Genomic DNA, 21,264 nt, shown 5'->3' with positions numbered 1-21,264 from the left:
CTAATACTGTTGGCTCATTTAAAATATTGGTTTTGCCTTTATGTGTGTTTGGATGCTTTGGTTAATGAATAAATATAGGCTACATGTAATGTAAATTTAATTTACTATTAATTGTTTAATACTGTAATCTGAATGACACAAAATGTTCTCGATGGAATGTATCATGAAAACAAGTGTAAATGGATATTTTCAACTAACAACTACTATTTTAAAACTGAAGAATCTTGCGTCTTCTTTTGACTGTTGCATTTTTTGTCCCTTTGTGAGACCCGTAGGCATGTTGGAGGTCAGAAGGGGGCGTGTGTGCGTTACATCTACACCAGTTACAGCCGCGCTGAGTGAATCCACTCCATAAATACCAATACTGATGTTTATATCATCTAGAAACGTCGTATCGCCTCATAATTTTAAAAATAAAGTTGTTTTGATTTTTACATAATGCCACGCTTATTTATTGTGAAGTTTAATGTGGATTGCTGTGAACGCCTGTAAAATCCTGACGATATAACGGGTAAATGCGACTTGACTTCAGAAGTGGGAAATATGCGAAAAGACGTGAGGATTCTGCTGGTTGGGGAACGTAAGTCTTATTAATGGGATGGTGTCCTTGTTTGTTACGAAACGACCGTAACCTTAAAATAAGTGAACCTTAAAATTAAATCAACATTTACACTCTTCCACTGAATTATTGAGCTTATAAGTGGTAGAAATGTTTGAAATTGTTGCATTGTAACATGAAATCGCATTTTTGTCTGATGACAAGGTTACAGCAGGTTGTTATAACCTGCTCTTGTAATGACAGCGCATGGCTTCATAACAGTTACATTGAACATAGACACATTTGGTTAGATGTAAGTATGACAATATGTAACAAGATGAGAGGGTTAGTGAACTTCCTACAGTATCTAGTCAACGTTTTTGAGCATCTTTATGTGCCCGTTTCATTACCATACTGTCCATGACTAGGTAGACTGCTCACTACGTAGATTTTTTTTTGTAAAGCAGACAGCCCACTATCTTTTACAAAAATGGTTTTGGTAGCCAGCTCACTGGGTTTACAGAAGGTTTACTTGGTAGGCAGCATTTGGAAAATACAATGTGTAAAAATAATAACTTAAAGGGATAGTTCACCCAACAATTAAAATTATGTCATTATTAACCCTTGTGCATTGTTCAAATTCCCATCCTTTCGTTATGTTCGTGGCTGAAAACAGCCACTACTTTAAACTGCTGTAAAAATTGATCAGATAAATATTTTTTTGCCATTTTTTTTGCATAAATCTATTAATCAACCTCAGTCCTGTTCAAAACTACTAAATGTTTTTAAAAAAATCAAGATTTTAACTCTTTAATTGCCAAATTCATAAATTATGTCACTGATTTGGGAGGGGAAAAAACACAAAATTACTTATTTTCAATATAAAATGTGATTGTGGACTGTATTTTTTTTTACCTTTTATCACAGTCTTGGACATGTCAAAGATTAGAAACAACATTGGTTTTGATGCATTGTTAGTTTTTGTGCAGCATCAGATTTTAACTTTTTCTCCCTCATTTACGGTTCGTGGCTGTTTTTGCCCCATTGACTTCCATTATAACCACATTTTTTGATTGCAAAGCCATGACACCATAAAATCATGCATTTTTGATTGTTGGTGGTTTTCCCTGTTGGGAAGAGGTAAAATTAGTAATTTTTACTGTTGATAACCAGGTGGCACCATTAACCCTTTATATAGGCCTGTGCAAAAAAAAGCTTAGTTTCTGGCTTTTACATGGAGTCATATGGAGTATAATAGCATAATAAAGTGTGTGTGTGTGTGTGTGTGTGTGTGTGTGTGTGTGTGTGTGTGTGTGTGTGTGTGTGTGTGTGAGAGAGAGAGAGAGAGAGAGAGAGAGAGAGAGATAACTCACCTTGATGCGTCTGAGAAAATCAAAATATGCACCTCAGCTCTCAGAACTACATGGAGTAAACAAAAACAAAGTAAGTGTATTTATGCATCTGCCTTTTGATGGTGAGAAATGCAGACTAAACAAAAACTAAGCAAGTGGATTTGAACACTTGCATGCAAGCCTGCTGGTCATTTGATGGTGAGAAGAGCAGGCAACATGAGAAAGGGCTTGACTTGTAGTGAAGTTTTAGAGATGATTCTGCAGCCTGACCCCTCCAGCGAGCTGCAGGATGTATTGTCTTCTCCCTCTGACACCACAGACTCAGGAGACTCAGATCCTGATTTGGATGTGGCACCCTCATCATCCTCTCTAGCTTCCACTGAAGGCGAGGAGGATTCAGAGGATCCTGGGTCTGGGTGGATTGGGAGAAACGGCGAAGTGTGGTTTTCCACCAACGCGGAGACACCTCCTTTTCTTCAGCCTGCCAGAGGCATGACTTCATGGCCGACGCGCTATGCCATCGCAAGGGTCCAGAACATCGATTCTGTGTTCAATCTGTTTTTTACGGGCGCCGCACAATGAGAAACTGGACCGGGGTGGACTCCACAGATCTCCGTGCCTACATGGGGCTACTGATTTTGGCCGGCGTCTACAGGTCCAGAGGGGAGTCCACACGTTGCCTGTGGGATGATCGCAGTGGTCGTGCGATTTTTAGAGCCACCATGTCCCTCTCAAGATTCAAGAAATCAGCAGAGCTCTGCGTTTTGGAGGTTGGTCATGCTGACAATGAGGTCAATCATCTCGTCGGCCCTGGAGTCGACTCTGGCAGGCTGAAGAAAAGGAGGTGTCTCCGCGTTGGTGGAAAACCACACTTCGCCGTTTCTCCCAATCCACCCAGACCCAGGATCCTCCGAATCCTCCTCGCCTTCAGTGGAAGCTAGAGAGGATGATGAGGGTGCCACATCCAAATCAGGATCTGAGTCTCCTGAGTCTGTGGTGTCAGAGGGAGAAGACAATACATCCTGCAGCTCGCTGGAGGGGTCAGGCTGCATGATCATCTCTAAAACTTCACTGCAAGTCAAGCCCTTTCTCATGTTGCCTGCTCTTCTCACCATCAAATGACCAGCAGGCTTGCATGCAAGTGTTCAAATCCACTTGCTTAGTTTTTGTTTAGTCTGCATTTCTCATTATCAAAAGGCAGATGCATAAATACACTTACTTTGTTTTTGTTTACTCCATGTAGTTCTGAGAGCTGAGGTGCATATTTTGATTTTCTCAGACGCATCAAGGTGAGTTCTCTCTCTCTCTCTCTCTCTCTCTCTCTCTCACACACACACACACACACACACACACACACACACACACACACACACACACACACACACACACACACACACACACACACACACACACACACACACACACACACACACACACACACACACACACACACACACACACACACACACACTTTATTATGCTATTATACTCCATATAACTCCATGTAAAAGCCAGAAACTAAGCTTTTTTTTGCACAGGCCTATATAAAGGGTTAATGGTGCCACCTGGTTATCAACAGTAAAAATTTCAATTTTTACCTCTTCCCAACAGGGAAAACCACCAACAATAAAAAATGCATGATTATATGGTGTCATGGCTTTGCAATCAAAAAATGTGGTTATAATGGAAGTCAATGGGGCAAAAACAGCCACGAACCGTAAATGAGGGAGAAAAAGTTAAAATCTGATGCTGCACAAAAACTAACAATGCATCAAAACCAATGTTGTTTCTAATCTTTGACATGTCCAAGACTGTGATAAAAGGTTAAAAAAAATCCAGTCCACAATCACATTTTATATTGAAAATAAGTAATTTTGTGTTTTTTCCCCTCCCAAAACAGTGTCATAATTTATGAATTTGGCAATTAAAGAGTTAAAATCTTGATTTTTTTAAAAACATTTAGTAGTTTTGAACAGGACTGATGTTGATTAATAGATTTATGCAAAAAAAATGGCAAAAAAATATTTATCTGATCAATTTTTACAGCAGTTTAAAGTAGTGGCTGTTTTCAGCCACGAACATAACGAAAGGGTAGTGAATTTGCCCAGAGTGTACTGTTAAGTTTTTGAAAATTTTCAAAGCATTTTCCTAAAATATGTGTAAAAATAAGCTTTGTCACCAAAAATCATTCCATTTGCTGAAACACGGAAAAAGTTATGGCCAAAATAAGACTCAAAAATACCCCATAGTGGCTGAAAACAGCCCCAACAGCACATAAGGGTTAATCACCCTTATGTTGTTCCAGACATGAGTATGAGTTTCTTTCTTCTGATAAACACAAAATAAGATACTGAAGAATGATGGGAACCAGACAGATCATGGTAGCCATTGACTTCCATTAGTATTTCCTATGGAAGTCAATGGCTACCTTCAACATAAAATCATACATAGGAACTTAAGTTGTCTTAGGAACAACATAAGGGTGAGTAAATGATGACAGAATTAATTTTTTTGGGTGAACTATATTCTGACTGACTCCTATAACATTGACAAGATCTGTTGTGGTCCTTGAAGACCTGTTTACAATAAAAGGAAAGATGGGTTTAGCTGTGACAGTTTTTTTCTTTTTATGGAATGCAAAAGGTTGGTAAATATTATAGTTTGCCAAACTCAAATGTATTTGCCTATCTGATCTGTAAACTTATTTATGAGTTTTATGACCATAAGAGAGTTTCATCTGGCTTTAATGTAGACCTGGTAGTCTGTAACATTATGAAAGGACGTCCCCAGTCCCCACTAAAATATAAATTAAAATTGCATGAGGAATTCTCGTGTCTAGGTTACATTAAGGATTTCAGGGTTGATCTGTGGAGATAAGGAAACCGGTAATGCTTTTTTATTTGTCTGTGTGTATAAACAGCCAAAGTGGGGAAGACATCCCTGATCATGTCATTGGTCAGTGAGGAGTTCCCGGCTGTGGTATGTATTATTATTATTACCATTACAGTCTCTGTAAAAATTATTATTCTGACTTTATTATTTGCAGCAGTGTCAACAGTGTTTGGTGTCAGTATGTATGTTTTTGTCATAACAGGTTCCTTATAGAGCTGAGGAAATTACTATACCAGCAGATGTCACACCAGAGAGAGTCCCCACTCATATAGTAGACTACTCAGGTATTAAACCAGCAATTGAATTATGTACTATAGTTCAATGGCTGATACTGAAATATTGATTGATTTTATGATTGCAAAAGCACAACATTAAAGACTTTCCTTTGGAGTGTCTATTTACACTGTGCAGCTAGTACAGCAAATACTGCCAATAGCCCATCTTGTGGCAAAGGCTACTTTAGGGGTTTGTGTAAGGGGATGACTTCAGGGAAAGGGACAAATAAGTTTTCAATAAGGCAGCATCCATTTATTACTTTTATAAATATAATATATAAACAGAAGATGTTGCTATTAATGCATAATGTTTTATAACATACTATGTTACACTGTTTCTGTCACTATTTGCTCTATGCAGCACTTATTTACACAAAAATACCTTTTTTCTTTTTTTTGCTATTTAAACTTACTATAAATAGCCTCTATTGCTCTGTGCACTTAGTGCAAATAACCTCTGTCTATTTTAAATCTAAAAATAACTTTTATTTTTAGTAAATATGTTTATTATTATTATTATTATTGAATGGAGAGGAGATAACAAAGCTGTTGTGTTTTAAATATGCACAGAAGCTGAACAGACAGATGAACAACTGTATCAAGAGATATCAAAGGTAAGATGTGGATTCACAACACTTAGTGATTTTTTTTTCGTTGATATTTTCAGAGAAATGATATTTGCGTCCCTTTTTAGGCCAATGTTATATGTATAGTCTACTCCGTGAACAACAAGAACTCTATTGAGAAGGTGAGAGAACTTGATCATACAATCTAGTCTTCATGCTGTAAGTCAGAATAACTTAATCGTTCATTAGAATAATCCGTGATTTGATCCATGATTTCCAAATATGTCTGATACTACAATTTACATATTTTACATACAATTTAAAATGTATATATTTATTTGCTCTTATATGGTACAAGTAAAGACCTGTTCACATCAACAACAATAACTATGAAGATATCTATATTAGCGTCCACACCAACTCATTTATTATAACTAGTTATGCTGCAGGTATGTTGTATGCCACTTTAAATGCTCAAGCTCTTTAAAGTGGATTCTGGGTGGCTGTCAATGTTTTATCATTCACCAGCTGGTAAAAATCATTCTGAAAGTGATTATGACAATATTGTTCCTCTCTGCTGTTATTGTTATAGTTGTGGTGTGGATTCTGATAGAATTAAAATTATTATTAAATCTTTATAGTTTTCGTTGTAATTATCATCCTTGGTGTGAACAGGTCTTTCTATAGCTTTCAGATTTTGAAAATAATGTCATTGTCACAGGTGACAAGTCACTGGATTCCCCTGATAAATGAGAGAACAGACAAAGATAGCAGGTAGGTACCCGCTGGTATTATCTTCTGATGGGATGATCTTCTGAACTCCTTTCTCACATTTGGCTCCAGTATATTGCATAAATACAAAAGAGACCAAGATATATGCCATTACAGTAACAAAGTATTCGGTGAAACTGTTAAGCTTGCAGACAAACACTACTGGTGCTCAGATTAATAGTAAACTATAATAAAAAGCAAAGTGGACTACATGGCATTTTATTTAATCATTTTTGTTTATCATTGAAATGTATTTTTCACACTTAACTAATTGGTTAACTTATAATTGTATTATATATTTTTTATGGTAAATGGTGTTTTCAGAATGCATTGTCATCAGTTTGCCTAAAAGAACAACATTCTGATGCTTTACACACACTTTATGTGTGGTCAGTTTAGTGCCAGCTTACATTTTGAAAATACAAACAATGAATGAATCCGAAAATTTACGTCAAAACAGTTTAACTAATACTTTACAAAAAACAACAACAAAAAAAACACTGTATTTTATGAATGAGGTTATTTCACATTCAATTGGGCTTTTTCAATAGCTAAAAAACTAAAAATGAACAACTCCCTAGGACTTCTTGGTTGCACAGCCTCTCGCACTTTATTGCTTAAAGTCCACATGATATCAAAATTTACCATATTTACTTTGTTTGCCTAAATTGATCGTTTTGTGGTGAACAATTCATCCATGCAAGTCAATCTACAAAAAAAAAAAAAAAATTGTTGGCTTCGTAATCTTTAATCAAAATCTGAAAATGCCCCTCCCCTCTGCATTGGAGGACCTTCCCTGTCCCTGATTACGTAGGTTTGACGGTTTTGGTGTCTGCTTAACATCTGCAACCACGCCCCTCCAACTGACAGTAGACAGGCTGAATGAAACACCTACTTTTCTAGATCCAATCAGGTGCTAGTTGGGAAAAAAGCCACGCCCACTATTTTTCCTCATTTAGTATTCCGTTTCTCTCGGAAATGCATCACAACACTGAGATAAAGTCGGTTGCAACTTAATATTTGAAATATCTGAAATATTTGGCATTGTGAACAATAACACACCTGGTATATGGTATACTAAAAATAGCCAGAAGCTGTTTGTGTTTACCTTTTTGTGGGTGTTTGTGTGTTTAAGGGTTCCTCTGATCCTTGTGGGGAATAAATCTGACCTGGTTGAACACCGCAGTATGGAGACTGTCCTTCCCATCATGAACAAATACACAGAGATAGAGACTTGTGTGGAGGTATGTCAAGCCATGCATACTCATATTTATTTGTGTGCTGAGCAGCTGAATGTCTCCTAAAGCGGGGACACACTTAACGACTGTAAGGCCAATGATGAATGCAATTTTATACTTACGACTGATCATGCCCAAACACGCCGAGTCAGAGACAGTTGCGTTCAGTCTGTGTTTAAAATCTGCTCCAGTTGTTGGATGTCTTTTCAGTGTTTTCTTAGAATGTTTCAGCTAGTCGTTAAGTGTGTCCCCGGCATTACCCTGACGTCTTCTTTAACTATCAAGTAAGTCATGTGCATTCAGATTATACCGTAGTCTGAATTTTGTGTGGTTTCTAATAAAATCAATTAATTGGCATGACTAAAAAAATATTCAAAAAATTTAAGTGAAGTGTAAATTACAAGGCAAAGTCAGGGATGTATAAGAAAGTACGGTAATTGATGGTATAAAAAAGGGGGGTGTACATAAATTGTCTATGTTCAAGAGATCTAAAGATTTGAACTGTATTCATTTATGTGTTTTAACTTTTGAACTTCGTGGGTTTAACGTTGCACAGGCAGTTTCACCTCTTTTGGAAAAGTCTGTGTTGCTATTTGTCTGGTTCATAGGTGAACTTACGCTTCACTGTATGGATTTATACTGCAATTTTGTTAATCAATCTAAAGTCTCTAGTTGTCAGATTTGCAAAGCACTTAATCCTATTTGGAAGTTTAAATCGCTCAGATAAAAAAAAAAGTCCTGTATTTCTGTACTGTAATCCTGTATTACATTTATGCCTGGTTTCACAGACAAGGCTTAAGCTTAGTTCCAGACTAAAATGGATGTTTGAGCTGTCGTAACTGAAAGCATCTTGCACTGCCATATCTTAAGACGTGCCATTGTTTTGTTTGAAGATGCTCACCAATAAAGTATTTTTCTAAGGAATGTTTATAAAAGCTACTTAAAGGGATAGTTCACCCAAAAATTAAAAATGTCATAAACTTGCATGAGTTTCTTTCTTCTGTTGAACACAAAAATATATATTTTAAAGAAAGTTGGTAACCAGACAATTGACGGTAGCCATTGAAATAAATATTATGGAAATCAATGGCTACCGTCAACTGACTGGTTTTAATTGTCAAAAAAAACTTTTTTTGGGTGAACTATACCTTTAAATGTCTTAAATCTTACTAAATTTAAGGCCTTCTCCTGGTTTAATCTAAGCATTGTCTGTCTGTGCAACCAGGGTTTTAATGTTTAATTTGCATCTTTTGCACCTCTTTTTATAGTGTTCAGCCAAGAATCTGAAGAATATTTCAGAGTTGTTCTACTATGCACAGAAGGCTGTCCTTCACCCTACAGGGCCACTCTACTGTCCAGAGAAGAAAGAGGTCTGCACATCTTTGTGTATGAATGCATTTTTTTATATGTATTTGCTTAAACCATACAGTACTTCATGTATGTGAAGTTTAAGTTTCTTTCTTTTCTTTTGGTTCGCAGATGAGGTCTGCCTGTGTTCGAGCATTGACACGAATCTTTAAGGTGTCAGATTTGGACAACAATGGTGTCCTCAATGATTATGAGCTCACCTTTTTTCAGGTGAGATACCTGCTGTGTATGGTATATTCATGGCCTTTTAGGGTGCGTGACACAATATGTGGTCACCCCCTTCTAATTAACATGGTTATATCATGATGTTTTAGAGAATTGTTTGCTTCCTGTTTGTTACATCTGTTTTGGGAGAACCCTTTTCTAACATTGGTGCACAAAGCCAAGATCTGAACCACTTTCACAACATTAAGAAGAATGGGAACACTGGTCTCATCGCCAACATCAAATCCTGATTTAATTGATGTTCTTGTGACAATTCCTGCATCCATATTGTATCATATAGTAGCAACCCTTTCCAGAAGAGTGGAAGCTTTTGTGGACCAACCTCCTATAAATGCCAGTGGTTTTGAAATAAGTTCTCTACAAATATATTTGGTGTTTTGGACATGGTAGTGTATTTGTGAATGTAGACTTCTTTGTCTCCTAAGGACATATTTTCATATTTATTCACTTAAACTACTATTTGTTGGTCCTAACCTGTAAGGTGCTGTATGGAGTTTTTCTACTAAAATGAATCCATTTTTTATTACCTGTGTGTGAAGGTGTGTTGTAATCTCACAATAAAATGATCCACTTGGCGGGTTTTGCTATTACCTCTGAAAGCAAGTATTCCTATTTCTATGTGAAGTCTCCGGGTCGGATCAGCCGCAAAATCCAGTGACGTGACTGAGACCTGCATGCTCGCTCCCGAGCGCCTCGCCTCTCGCCTCGTCTATTGACTTTGCACTCAACAGCGACGACACTGCAACTTTATGACATGGAGTCTGCTAATACTAGGAAACGACCAGCACAACACAGACTCCAACACAAACTCCACATAATAATAAAAAACAAAAGAGAGCACGCGCACGAGCACTCGCTTGTAAACGTATTGGTTGCAATCTGAAACATCACCGCTAGATGCTGCTGAAAACTCAATACAGCACCTTTAAAGAAGACAATCTAACTCCTATATTTTGCTTTAAGTCAAACCATAACCATATAATCAAACTGAAGGGACAGTTCATCCTAAATTTAAAATTCTGTCATAAATTATTCATTCTCTGCTTATTTTATATTATATCTTCGAAACACAAAATTAAAATATGAAGGTGAAAAATATAAAAGATGAATATTTGATGTGCTTTATGTATGCGTGCTGATCAATGTTTATAATAAAAGCCTAAATAAATCTGATTATCATATGGTTTTCATTTACAAACTCTTAACTTTTTAATTATACCGTCACAGTTTTGGTGAAATGGACTTTTAGTGGAGAGACGGAGAGCTCTCAGGCTTTATTAAAAATGTCTTCATTTTTGTTTCGAAGGTTAGCTAAATTCTTATGGGTTTGTAATGAATTGAGGGTGAGTAAATGATGACAGAATTTTCCTTTTTTGGGTGAACTATCCCTTTATGTTGTCATGTATTTGTCTGATTCTTATTTTTAGAGGACCTGTTTCAACACCCCACTTGCCCCACAAGCCCTAGAGGATGTAAAAAATGTTGTAAGTAAAAACCTGACGGATGGAGTGCATGACAATGGACTCACTCTCAAAGGTAAAGCTGCATTTGTGAAGCTTATTTGCACACAGCCCTGTGTTTCCTTAAATCTGCTCAGAAAGGAATATCCAGATTGGTTTTTTTCACAGGTTTCCTTTTCCTACATACTCTCTTCATCCAAAGAGGAAGGCATGAGACCACGTGGACGGTACTGCGGAGGTTTGGATATGATGACGATCTTGAGCTACATCAGGACTACCTGTTTCCCCCGTAAGAAATAGCACTTCCCATCAGTCACTCTTTCTGCAAGTCACTTTCTCTTGTCAAGCTGCGTCTTATTACACCTCATTTATGATTTCCATTCAATTGGCTTGTTTGAAGAGACCAAAAGAAATGTTCTGTTGGTAAGAACATACTGTAGATTTTAGGGGTGTAACAATATATCGTGCCACAATATATCGCAATACAAAAATGCAACAATACGTATCGTGGATAGTGACAATATGTATCGTGGATAGTTCACCCAAAATAAAAAAATGACTGTGTGAGAAAATATGAATGTTTTCTGAGTTTTAGTGTCAGTACTACATTAAACTAATATATGATGTTGATTGTATAATAATGTAATGGGGGAATATTTGCCCCATTACTGCATATTGAATGATTATGCCAAACGTCTTATGTTACCAGAATGTTAAGGATATTTGTCTAAAATAATTCAGTATTTTCAGCTTCAGAATCATTAATATTTTTTATCTGGTGTCTGACCTTAGGTTTCCAGCACCAAGCCCAAACCTATTCATGAACAGACCAGATAAAATTTCACAATATAAAATCAAAGTTAGCATTTTAATTAACAATAATTTTTTTTGATAACCTTTTATCATATGTTTTGGGAGTAACGTTATCATAATAATATCGTATCGTGAGTTCAGTATCGTGATATGTATCGAATCGTGAAATAAGGGTATCGTTACACCCCTAGTAGATTTATATTCCTCAGGTTTGAAATACAAATGCTTTACTGGGTCTTAGTTGTTGTGTTGGCTAAATATTGTAATTGTGTCAACTGTTCAGTACAAAAAAACTTTATAAATGAATTATTAATTTATTACATGTGAGCATGTGAGTGTACAGAATATCTTTTTTGAGAAACGAATAAATAGTACAAATATAATGTAACTGCTCCCTCACAGTAATTAAAATCAATCTTGAACACTCTTAATCTGGAACTTTCTTAATCTGCTTTGAACATTAGAGACTTTTCGGAGAATTATGCTAATCTGTTAATTTTACAGTTATCAACATCCGACTCCATGTTTACGTTCCTACAGGTTAAAAATACCACCGGACTGCACCACAGAGCTCAATCACAATGCTTACCTGTTTCTACAGAGCGTCTTTGACAAACATGATAAGGTACAAGTGAAAGTAAAAAAAAAAAAGCGTATTTGATCCTTTTGAAATATGCATTAATGAAATATGCCATGTTATTAAAATGTCTAGATAAAAATGTCTGTCACAAATGTAGTGCTAGACTTAATTACAGGAGTTTCAGTTGCCGTTTTCTGGATGATCATTTGTATCTTGGTTTTACTGAAGCTTGTTTGTATCTTTTTTAGGACAGAGACTGTGCTTTGTCCCCTGAAGAGCTTATGGATCTGTTCAATGTTTTCCCCTACATCCCCTGGGGACTGGATGTGAACAGTACTGTCTCCACTAATGACCAGGGCTGGATCACATATCAAGGCTATCTCTCTCAGTGGACGTGTGTATCAACCATGCCACGTGTCTTTAATGTTGTGAATGTAATGTGTTTTTGAACAGTAGAATGAATCTATTGATCATTGAAATGCTACCCTGTTGTTCATTTCTGTCTGGATGGTTTTGAAATGATTCATCAGTTTATCAATGTAATTTTTGCAGGTTAACAACTTACCTGGATGTCCAGCGATGTCTAGAATATCTTGGCTACCTTGGTTACTCCATTATTGCTGAGCAGGAGTCTCAGGCATCTGCCATAACAGGTAAGTTGAAAGACATATTTGCTATATACTGTATAACATATATCTATATGCAGTGGTGGCCAAAATTATTAGAATGGTTAGATTTTTTTTTTTTTTTTTAAAGGACTCTCTTCTGCTCACCAAAGCTTCATTTATTTTATCCAAAATACAGTACTATTGTGAATCTTCAGTGTCACATGATCCTTCAGAAATCATTCTAATATGATGATTTGATGCACAAGAAACATTTATTATTATTATTATCAATGTTAAAAACAGTTGTGTACAATTTCTTTTCAGGATTCTTTGATGAATAGAATATTCAAAAGAACAGCGTCCTAAATATAAAGCTTTTGCATTTATAATAAATGTCTATACTGTCATTCTTGCTGAATAAAATTATTAATTTCTTTCCAAAAAAAAAAAAACTGACCCCAAACTTTTGAACGATTGTGATAATGTTACAAAAGCTTTCTATTTCAGATAAATGCTGATCTTTTGAACTTTCTATTCACCAAATAATCCTGTAAAATATTGTACACAACTGTTTTTAACATTAATAATAATAATAAATATTTCTTGAGCATCAAATCATCATATTAGAATGATTTCTGAAGGATCATGTGACACTGAAGAGTGGCGTAATGATCCTGAAAATTCAGCTTTACCAACACAGAAATAAATTGCATTTTAAAAGATATTTAAATAGAAAAGTTATTTTAAATTGTAACAATATTTCACAATATTACTGTTTTTGCTGTTTTTTGGATCAAATAAAAATGCCTTGGTGAGCAATAATAGACTTCTTTTAAAACATTTAAAAAATCTTACCGTTTCAATAATTTTGGCCACCACTGAATAATTACAACTTGGTATTTTTGAACAAAAAGTATGTATATTCGAATATGCATTAATTCAGAGGGTTTTTAAAAATGATGACAAAATAATGACAGCATTTTCATCTTTGGGTCACCTGTTCACGAGTCAATTAGCCCTCCTGTGGTTATTATGGTAATTGCAGATGCAGAAATCAAAAGTCAGTAGTCCACTCAAGTCAAGTCATCTTTATTTCTATAGCGCTTTATGCAATACAGCTGTTTCAAAGCAGCGTCTTAATAATATACAGAAAAATAACAGAATCAGTGTTGCAAACTTCATAAATTATGAGACAAATCCTTGATCTGGGATGTAGCCTGCAATTAAAACCACACCCTGTTGATATCACTGTTTTCTGCAAAACTGCAGATGAAACTTAACTAATTTAAATTTTTCTGTAAATTCTCAAATGAGACTTTTTTTCTCTCTCTAAATAATAGGTTCAGATCTCTGAACAATTAGTTTCTTGTTCACAATTAGTTTCTTGTTCACATCAGATTTGAAATTCTTATTGATTTAAGCAAATTGCATGTGCTTTGGCACAAGTGCGCAAAAGAGTAGTACAATTGTCAAGTCAAGTCATCTTCATTTATATAGCGCTTTTGATAATGTAGATTGTTTCAAAGCGGCTTTACAGTGATAAACGGATAATTTAAGGTAACAGATTGTTTTGGCTTTATAGCGGTTCTTGAATAACGATATTTTCCAGCTAAAGTTAGTTTTGATTGAATCACTTCCATCGCAACGATCATTAGTTAATTGTCTACAATTTGCACAATGACTTCCTGCACATGGCTTGTTGATCAAAACTGATAAGTTGATTCTACACAACTTCTAAACGTTCTTTCAACGTGTGAGCCATCACATGCAAAATGATCCATTCAGTGATCAAAATCAGAGTCAGACATGTTATATTCCATGAATATTGTTTGGAATGTTTGTAGTGTTTGATAAATTAGCAGTTGTAATGAAATGTAATGTAATGATCTTGAATCACTATCTTACCAATCAACCAACCAATTATAGCACAATCACCACCATTTTTGAACATGGAGAAACATCACAATTCTGAAAAGCAGCAGCTGGATCAGTACTGTATAAATACATTTGTATTTTTACAGTACATTTTGTTTTCTAGAAATGTTACATGTAAACTAAAAATGGAATCATGGTAGAGAAATAGGAAGATATATAACTAAGAAGATATGTACTGTATGTTAGAGAAAGAGATACTGAGCATTTTCAGTTGACATGTAACACATTGCTGCAAAAATAAATGTACTGTAAAAAATACAAATGTTAATTTTCTTTTTGTGTACTACAGTGTTGACTTTTCCCAGTCAATTTTTACCTACTCTCTGAATCTGTATTTACACAGACAAAACTGACATTCTTGTACAGTATAGAAAGCAGTTAGTCACCAAAAAAGCAGGAAAAAACATGAAATTTGTATATAACAAATACTTCCTTGGTGAAAAAGCATCTAAACATTTTGACCAGTGTGGCTCACGTGATGATAAAAACACTTTATTTTGGTGTCCTTGGCCAATTTACTAAAACAATAACTTGGTTTTGAAGCATGAATTAAATGTTTTAGGTGAGTTACTATGTTTTGCAGACATGCCATAGAGTTCTGATGTTCCAGCAAACAGTTGTGACAATTGAGCTTACAGTTTAGAGAATGTTAAGACTTTTTCGAAAAATGTGCCAAAGCTATTGAGAAAAACTGTATTAATTAATGATCTTTATAAGGGAACTGAATCAACATAGAACTGACTTCAGCTGAACATCAGCCGAAATACATCACTTACCCTTTACCAAAGCTGCTTTAAAACAATCTGTATTGTATAAAGCGCTGTTTAAATAAGGGTGACCTGACTTTATTTACACAGTGCTTTACATAGTACAATACAGATTGTTTTTAAAGCAGCTTTACATTGATAAACAGGAAAATAATTATTAATGATGCAAACAGATTTCAATTCTGCTATAAAACAGTTCTCAAAATACAGCTAAAGTTAGTTCAGTCTTGATTCAGTTCAGTTCAATGACTGTAAAAGTCATCATGACATTATGCATTTTATTTTTAAATTCATAAAAGATTAGTATGACCACTGTGGTGCCGACTGAATGTTTTTGCACATGCTAGTGACCCGTGATAAGAAGCTCGACCTTCAGAAGAAACAGACGCAACGGAATGTATTTCGCTGTCATGTGTTTGGACTAACTGGAAGTGGCAAAACTGGTTTCCTGCAGGGCTTCCTCGGCAAAAACCTTGCGGTCAGTTAAAAGAAAAACACTTAAATGTTTTAAAAAACACATTTCATTGAAAATCTATATAAACAGTTTACCTTCAAATAAGTATCCTGTCTGGATTTTTTATTTTATTTTGCTAATGATATTGTGGAATTAAATAAGCAGTTTGGGTAACGCTTTACAACAAAGTTAAGTTTGTTAAAATGTTGTTCGTTCATAGTACGGACATGAAGTACTTTGTTTATTGTTCAGCTGTTGCACAGTTTTAGATTTCTTCAGAGCTACTCTGTCTAGAAATGAGAGGAACAACAGCAACATGATTTTGAAATATTTTACATGCTCATATGTGGTATTTCTGATTAAAAAATGTGACATTGTGTAGTTTCAGATGTGACATTGTCATGATTGCTGTTTATTTACTGTCTGTTCCTCACAGCATCAGATGACAATAAGAGAAGAGCATAAATCATATTATGCTATCAGCACTGCACATGTGTACGGACAGGAGAAGTACTTGTTGGTAAATCGTTTTTTCTTACAGAATCTTACACATTAGATGTTTGTTTTTTTCAGTTTGTGGAACTAGTTTCTGAAAACTCTTTTCAAAAAGTATAGAGAGGGATGACGTCAAAACCCGGAAGACTAATTCGCTACTGATTCCATCGGGATTTAAAATGAGGTTTTTCAACTTGTGAGTTAAATAAGGTCTGTGATAAACATAACTTGACGATTCTTGAATGTTTTTCTCTACCATGTAAACTGCACACACTCACACCCCAAACACTCTTATCTAGATACTTTAAAAAAAAATCACAATTTCCGTGTGTGTGTGTGTGTGTGTGTGTGTGTGTGTGTGTGTGTGTGTGTGTGTGTGATTTATGCTGTAGAGTAAAATGTCCAAGTATCATCAACTTATATTTACCACAGACCTTCTTTTTTTCATAAATTAAAAAACCCCAGAATAAAACCCCATATGAAAATCTTGAGGAAACCACTGGCGAATAAGGCTTTCCGGGTTTTAACAGAAGACTAATTCGCTCTATTGCAGTTCCTCAAACCATTTGAACTTACATTATGCATTTAATCCATTTAAAGAGTTTAGGGAATTGACCACCATTTATCATTATCTGTACTATTTATCAGTTTCTTGAAAAGTAAACTGAATCTTTGAAACTTTGTTCAAAGTTCCTATGTTTTTCCTTCAGCTCCACGAAGTCTTTCCAGATTTTGATTTCCTGTCTGAGACAGAACTTTCATGTGACATTGTGTGTCTGATCTATGATGTCAGCAACCCCTGCTCTTTTGAGTACTGCTCACGAATCTTCAAGGTTTGCTATACTGACACAGTGTTGTTCACAGTATTGTTGTTTTACACTTTGATGTAAATTTCTAAAGAAAAAGCATAGCCATTAATATGCTGTCTTATATAGCGCTTTTAACAATGTAGATTGTTTCAAAGCGGCTTTACAGTAGTAAACGGATAATTTAAGGTAACAGAGATTATTTTTTCTCTGAAAAACTATTCTTTTATAGCGGTTCTTGAATAAATATATTTTCCAGCTAAAGTTAGTTTTGATTGATTCACTTTCCGTCGCAAGGATCATTAGTTATTAAATTTGAGGCCGCTAAGATGACACCGTTCTCTCTACACAGACCTGTGAGAAACGCTGATGGCGCTCACGTGCGCATTAAGAATTAATTCTATAGTTATGCGCATTTGAATATATGTGCGCAGGTTTGTAATTCCCTACAAACCAAGCCTTAAACTACTTGTCTGGCCTTAAAATTTTGAAACAGAATTGTATCACTTCGGGGTAGATACGCGAAACCGAAATGACCCCGACAACGCTTTATCTGTAGAGTGGTAAAGGGATCCTTCACAGGGGAGAGACTAGTTGGCACATCACATTTGTGGTAATGTTCCTTTATGACTGCAATTTAAACATCCTATATTCTGATATGTGTTCTAAATGCATGTTTTACCTCATTTCCCAGCAACACTTCATGGACAGTAAGACTCCATGTATGCTGATTGCCGCAAAGTCAGACCTGCCAGAAACAAAGCAGCAATACTGCATGACTCCACTGGAATTCTGCCGCAAACACAAGATGCCTCCGCCTCAGTCCTATACCTGTAACACAGCTGCGGCTCCCAGCAAAGACATCTTCATCAAACTCACCACCATGGCCGTGTACCCGTAAGTGTGTTTACATTATCCACAATTATAATATGCATAGGGTATTTTAACACATTTGCCTCTGCTTGTTAATTCCTTTTAAGGTGTTTTAAGACAAATTACTTATTACTAGAAATTACTAATTTGAATCCTATCTGTTGAATTCTAAAGCAGTTTTTGTGAAAATGATCAAAAATGCTGGCACTGACTGGCAACTTTTTTCTAAAACGCTGGCGGGGAACGAGTAATTTACCACACTTGTTTATCTCTCAGGGTATTTTTTTGCAAATGCAGATAACAATAAAACTAGTACATGGTCAGGTGGTTTACTCAGAAGCGAGTCAGTTTGTGAAGTCCCAAGCATGTGATATAATTTTTTTCTTCATTGTGTAAGACAACAAAAGAGAAAACAACAGACTTTACACTTGTTAGTAGTTTTAAAAAAACTTGAAGAGCACTCAAATTGACAATGTGCTCTTAATCCTTTCACTTTTTCCCTTTATCTGTTAACTCAAAAGTACACTATATCTTGTTTCTTCGAAATGCCTCATTTCTGTCATGTGCTTGTATCTTTTTCTGTGTGTTGGCAGCCATGCGCGTCTACGCTGCATGTGTACCTGTAACAGGTGCACTTTCTGTCTGTGTCAGAACTTCCTCAACTCTGAGTTTGTGCAGACGGTTCGGACCAAACTCTACACTGTCGTCTTTAGCAGGTTCTCCGGATGCTTTTATCTTGCTTCATTGCTTTTCCTCTTTGTTTTTTACTTATCTCTTCTGCATTTATCTTTATTCATTCACTTTTTTTCTTCATTACTTCTCATGCTGATTTACATTAACTTTCTTTCATTCAGCTTTTTGTTTTGGCCTGGCATAATGTGCTAATAAACTTTTGAATATACCATATAGTCATAATACTATTTAGATTATATGAAAATGCATTGTGGAGAGGCAACAGAGCTGCTGCAGTTATGATCTTCTGTGGACTGTCACCTCTTTTCAGAGTTGGGCTGTAGATTTTTGGATGGGTTACCAAGCATTTTTTAAATACTTTTTCAATTCAGTCCTGCTTATTTGTGTAGCAGTTTTCAAAAAGTATAGTTCCAAAGGAGATTTACAAAGAATAGTGTCTCACAAATTCCCCCAATGAACAAGCAAAATGACAAGGCAAAAACTCCCTAAGATATTTAAGTAGATGAGAAAAAATCCTTCGTTGGAACCAAGAATCTGGGGACTCTCACCTCCTTCTGCTTTATACAAACAATTAATGCCTGCATACAAACACATGTTATTTTGAGGATTAGCGGTGTTAATGATAATATTCAGGTTTTTTTTTTGGTGTGTAAATAGACCTAATGATTATAATGACTTGTATTAAAAAACAAACCATGCAATATGCAGTAGTAGGTAGGGATATACCCTTCGCATATACCACATATGGCTGGTCTTGAGACTGTCATGGCGAAGGGGTCACGGGTGTAGATTTTGGGTTGCTTGAATGAATTGCACACTTTCCTGCACATTCTACATACTTCTTAAATTCAATATCTTATCGTCCTCACCTGACTTTGAATTGCTGCATGTCACAAGTTGCGTGTCTCATTTTCACACAAGTTTTAAGTTGCAACACAGTGATTGAGCTATTACCCTTTTCCTCTTTATTTCCTCTTCTTAACGTTTCTTTGTGTTTTCCATCTGTCATTTCCATTTCTTGACTCTGAAATTGTAATCTTTCTTCATCTTTGACTGAGTTTGTAACATTTTAGTGTCAAGCTTTTATTCCTTTCCTTTTAATAACACTGTTTGTATATTTTTATATCTCTTTATTTGAATTCTTAGGTTTGTCACTTATCATTGTTCACTAAACTTGTGTTTCAGTTTTCCCTACAGAATGTTACTAAATGTTTTATTTGTATTTACTGTATCTTAAGTTGCAGCCACGTAACTGTATAATTAGTATAGTTCTAAATAGGGATGCACCGAAATGAAAATTCTTGGCCGAAACCGAAAAAGAGCAAACCAAGACCGAAAACCGAAACGCCAAAAGAAATTATGCTAATTATTAGTACCATTGCATTTATGGCTATGACTGTGTACTAACTTAACTAAAATCAAGGCATTTCAATTGCATAAATTAATAATAATAAATCAATTACAGATTATGCAAATATTTATTTAAAACATTGCAACAATGCACAGTATAAAATTAAATTCAAACTAAAATGTTTAACTTGACCCCACTCATGCATTACTGTTGACAGCACGGACATAACCGATGTGTTTATGTGAATACGCAGACGAACGTTGTGACAATGTTTTCGTGTGTATTTGACCGCAAGCGCAACAAGCCATGAAAAAGAGGCAGCTTTATGTGGACGCACAAAGAATGATATCAGGCGCAACCACCGCAATTCTACAAATTAATTTCTGCCGTTTCGGTGATAAAAGTCTTTCGGCCGAAACCCGAAAATTTTCGGTGGGCAAATATTCAGTGCATCCCTAGTTCTAAATGCAAGCTACTAAACATTAATTGAACCTTTTTCTCTTCATTTCTGTTTGCTCTTTTTTAGGCATGCTGACCTAAAGAGTTCTACATTTTGGCTCCGAGCGAGTGTTGGAGCCACTGTTTGTGCTGTTCTAGGCTTTGCCATGTACAGAGCCCTCCTCAGATCTCGATGAGCAGACCCTAAAACTTACATCCCTCACTTCCTGTCTGCCCTAGCTATCTCCCATTTGCAGAAGAATAAATAGAAACAGGAATATTTAGTTTTTAAGAAAAAATGCATGACGCAACATAGCTGTTATATTTCTATTTATTGTCAAATGTACATTCCCACGTCTTAAAACTCTTGAGACAGAAAACTATAAAGTTTTTCTTTAAACATGATACAAGCAAATTGTAAATATGTACATGAGAGATAATATTTATTTGTTGCCATGTGAATAAAACATATAGCATTCATATTTAAAGCAAACAAATGCCACACTTTGCCCTCACTTCTATCTCAAACTGTCAGAGACTGTTTGCGATCTGTGGTCCACTGTTTTTGAACCAAAACCAACCAAGTGGCAGATAAGACCGGAAGCCTGTCTGTAAAAATGTGGAAACACTTCATCTAAACTTTATTTGCATGCTTTAATGTTTTACATAATGTCTGACAAATGATGTGAAAGTCTTATCAACAGCATTTTCCCCTTGTCAGTTTCCATTATTGTTCAACCTTTCAATAAACAGGTCCTGCAAACTA

General features: G+C 35.6%; 1 protein-coding gene across 2 annotated transcripts; it reads left to right on the top strand.

Annotated features, from left to right (window-relative positions):
* Positions 1–262: 262 nt before the first annotated feature.
* Positions 263–21,263, top strand: rhot1b (ras homolog family member T1). 2 transcript variants are annotated; one of them, XM_079627382.1, is made up of 20 exons: positions 263–580; positions 4,811–4,869; positions 4,985–5,066; positions 5,628–5,671; positions 5,752–5,805; positions 6,345–6,397; positions 7,530–7,638; positions 8,901–9,002; positions 9,112–9,210; positions 10,653–10,761; positions 10,854–10,974; positions 12,039–12,123; positions 12,327–12,472; positions 12,631–12,731; positions 15,736–15,866; positions 16,279–16,362; positions 17,048–17,170; positions 17,838–18,040; positions 18,610–18,732; positions 20,587–21,263. In XM_079627382.1, the coding sequence occupies exons 1-20, from the start codon at positions 544–546 to the stop codon at positions 20,693–20,695; spliced, it is 1,974 nt and encodes a 657-aa protein (XP_079483508.1). In that variant the 5' UTR covers positions 263–543; the 3' UTR covers positions 20,696–21,263. The 2 variants fall into 2 exon arrangements, with proteins under 2 accessions (XP_079483508.1, XP_079483509.1); XM_079627383.1 differs by lacking the exon at positions 18,610–18,732 and having other exon boundaries at positions 290–580.
* The last annotated feature ends 1 nt before the right edge of the window (position 21,264 follows it).

This window comes from Phoxinus phoxinus (genome assembly GCF_949152265.1).
Source record: "Phoxinus phoxinus genome assembly, chromosome: 11".
NCBI classification, from domain to species: domain Eukaryota; kingdom Metazoa; phylum Chordata; class Actinopteri; order Cypriniformes; family Leuciscidae; genus Phoxinus; species Phoxinus phoxinus.
Note: the sequence above shows the minus strand (reverse complement) of the source record. Positions and strands in the feature narration are given on the sequence as shown.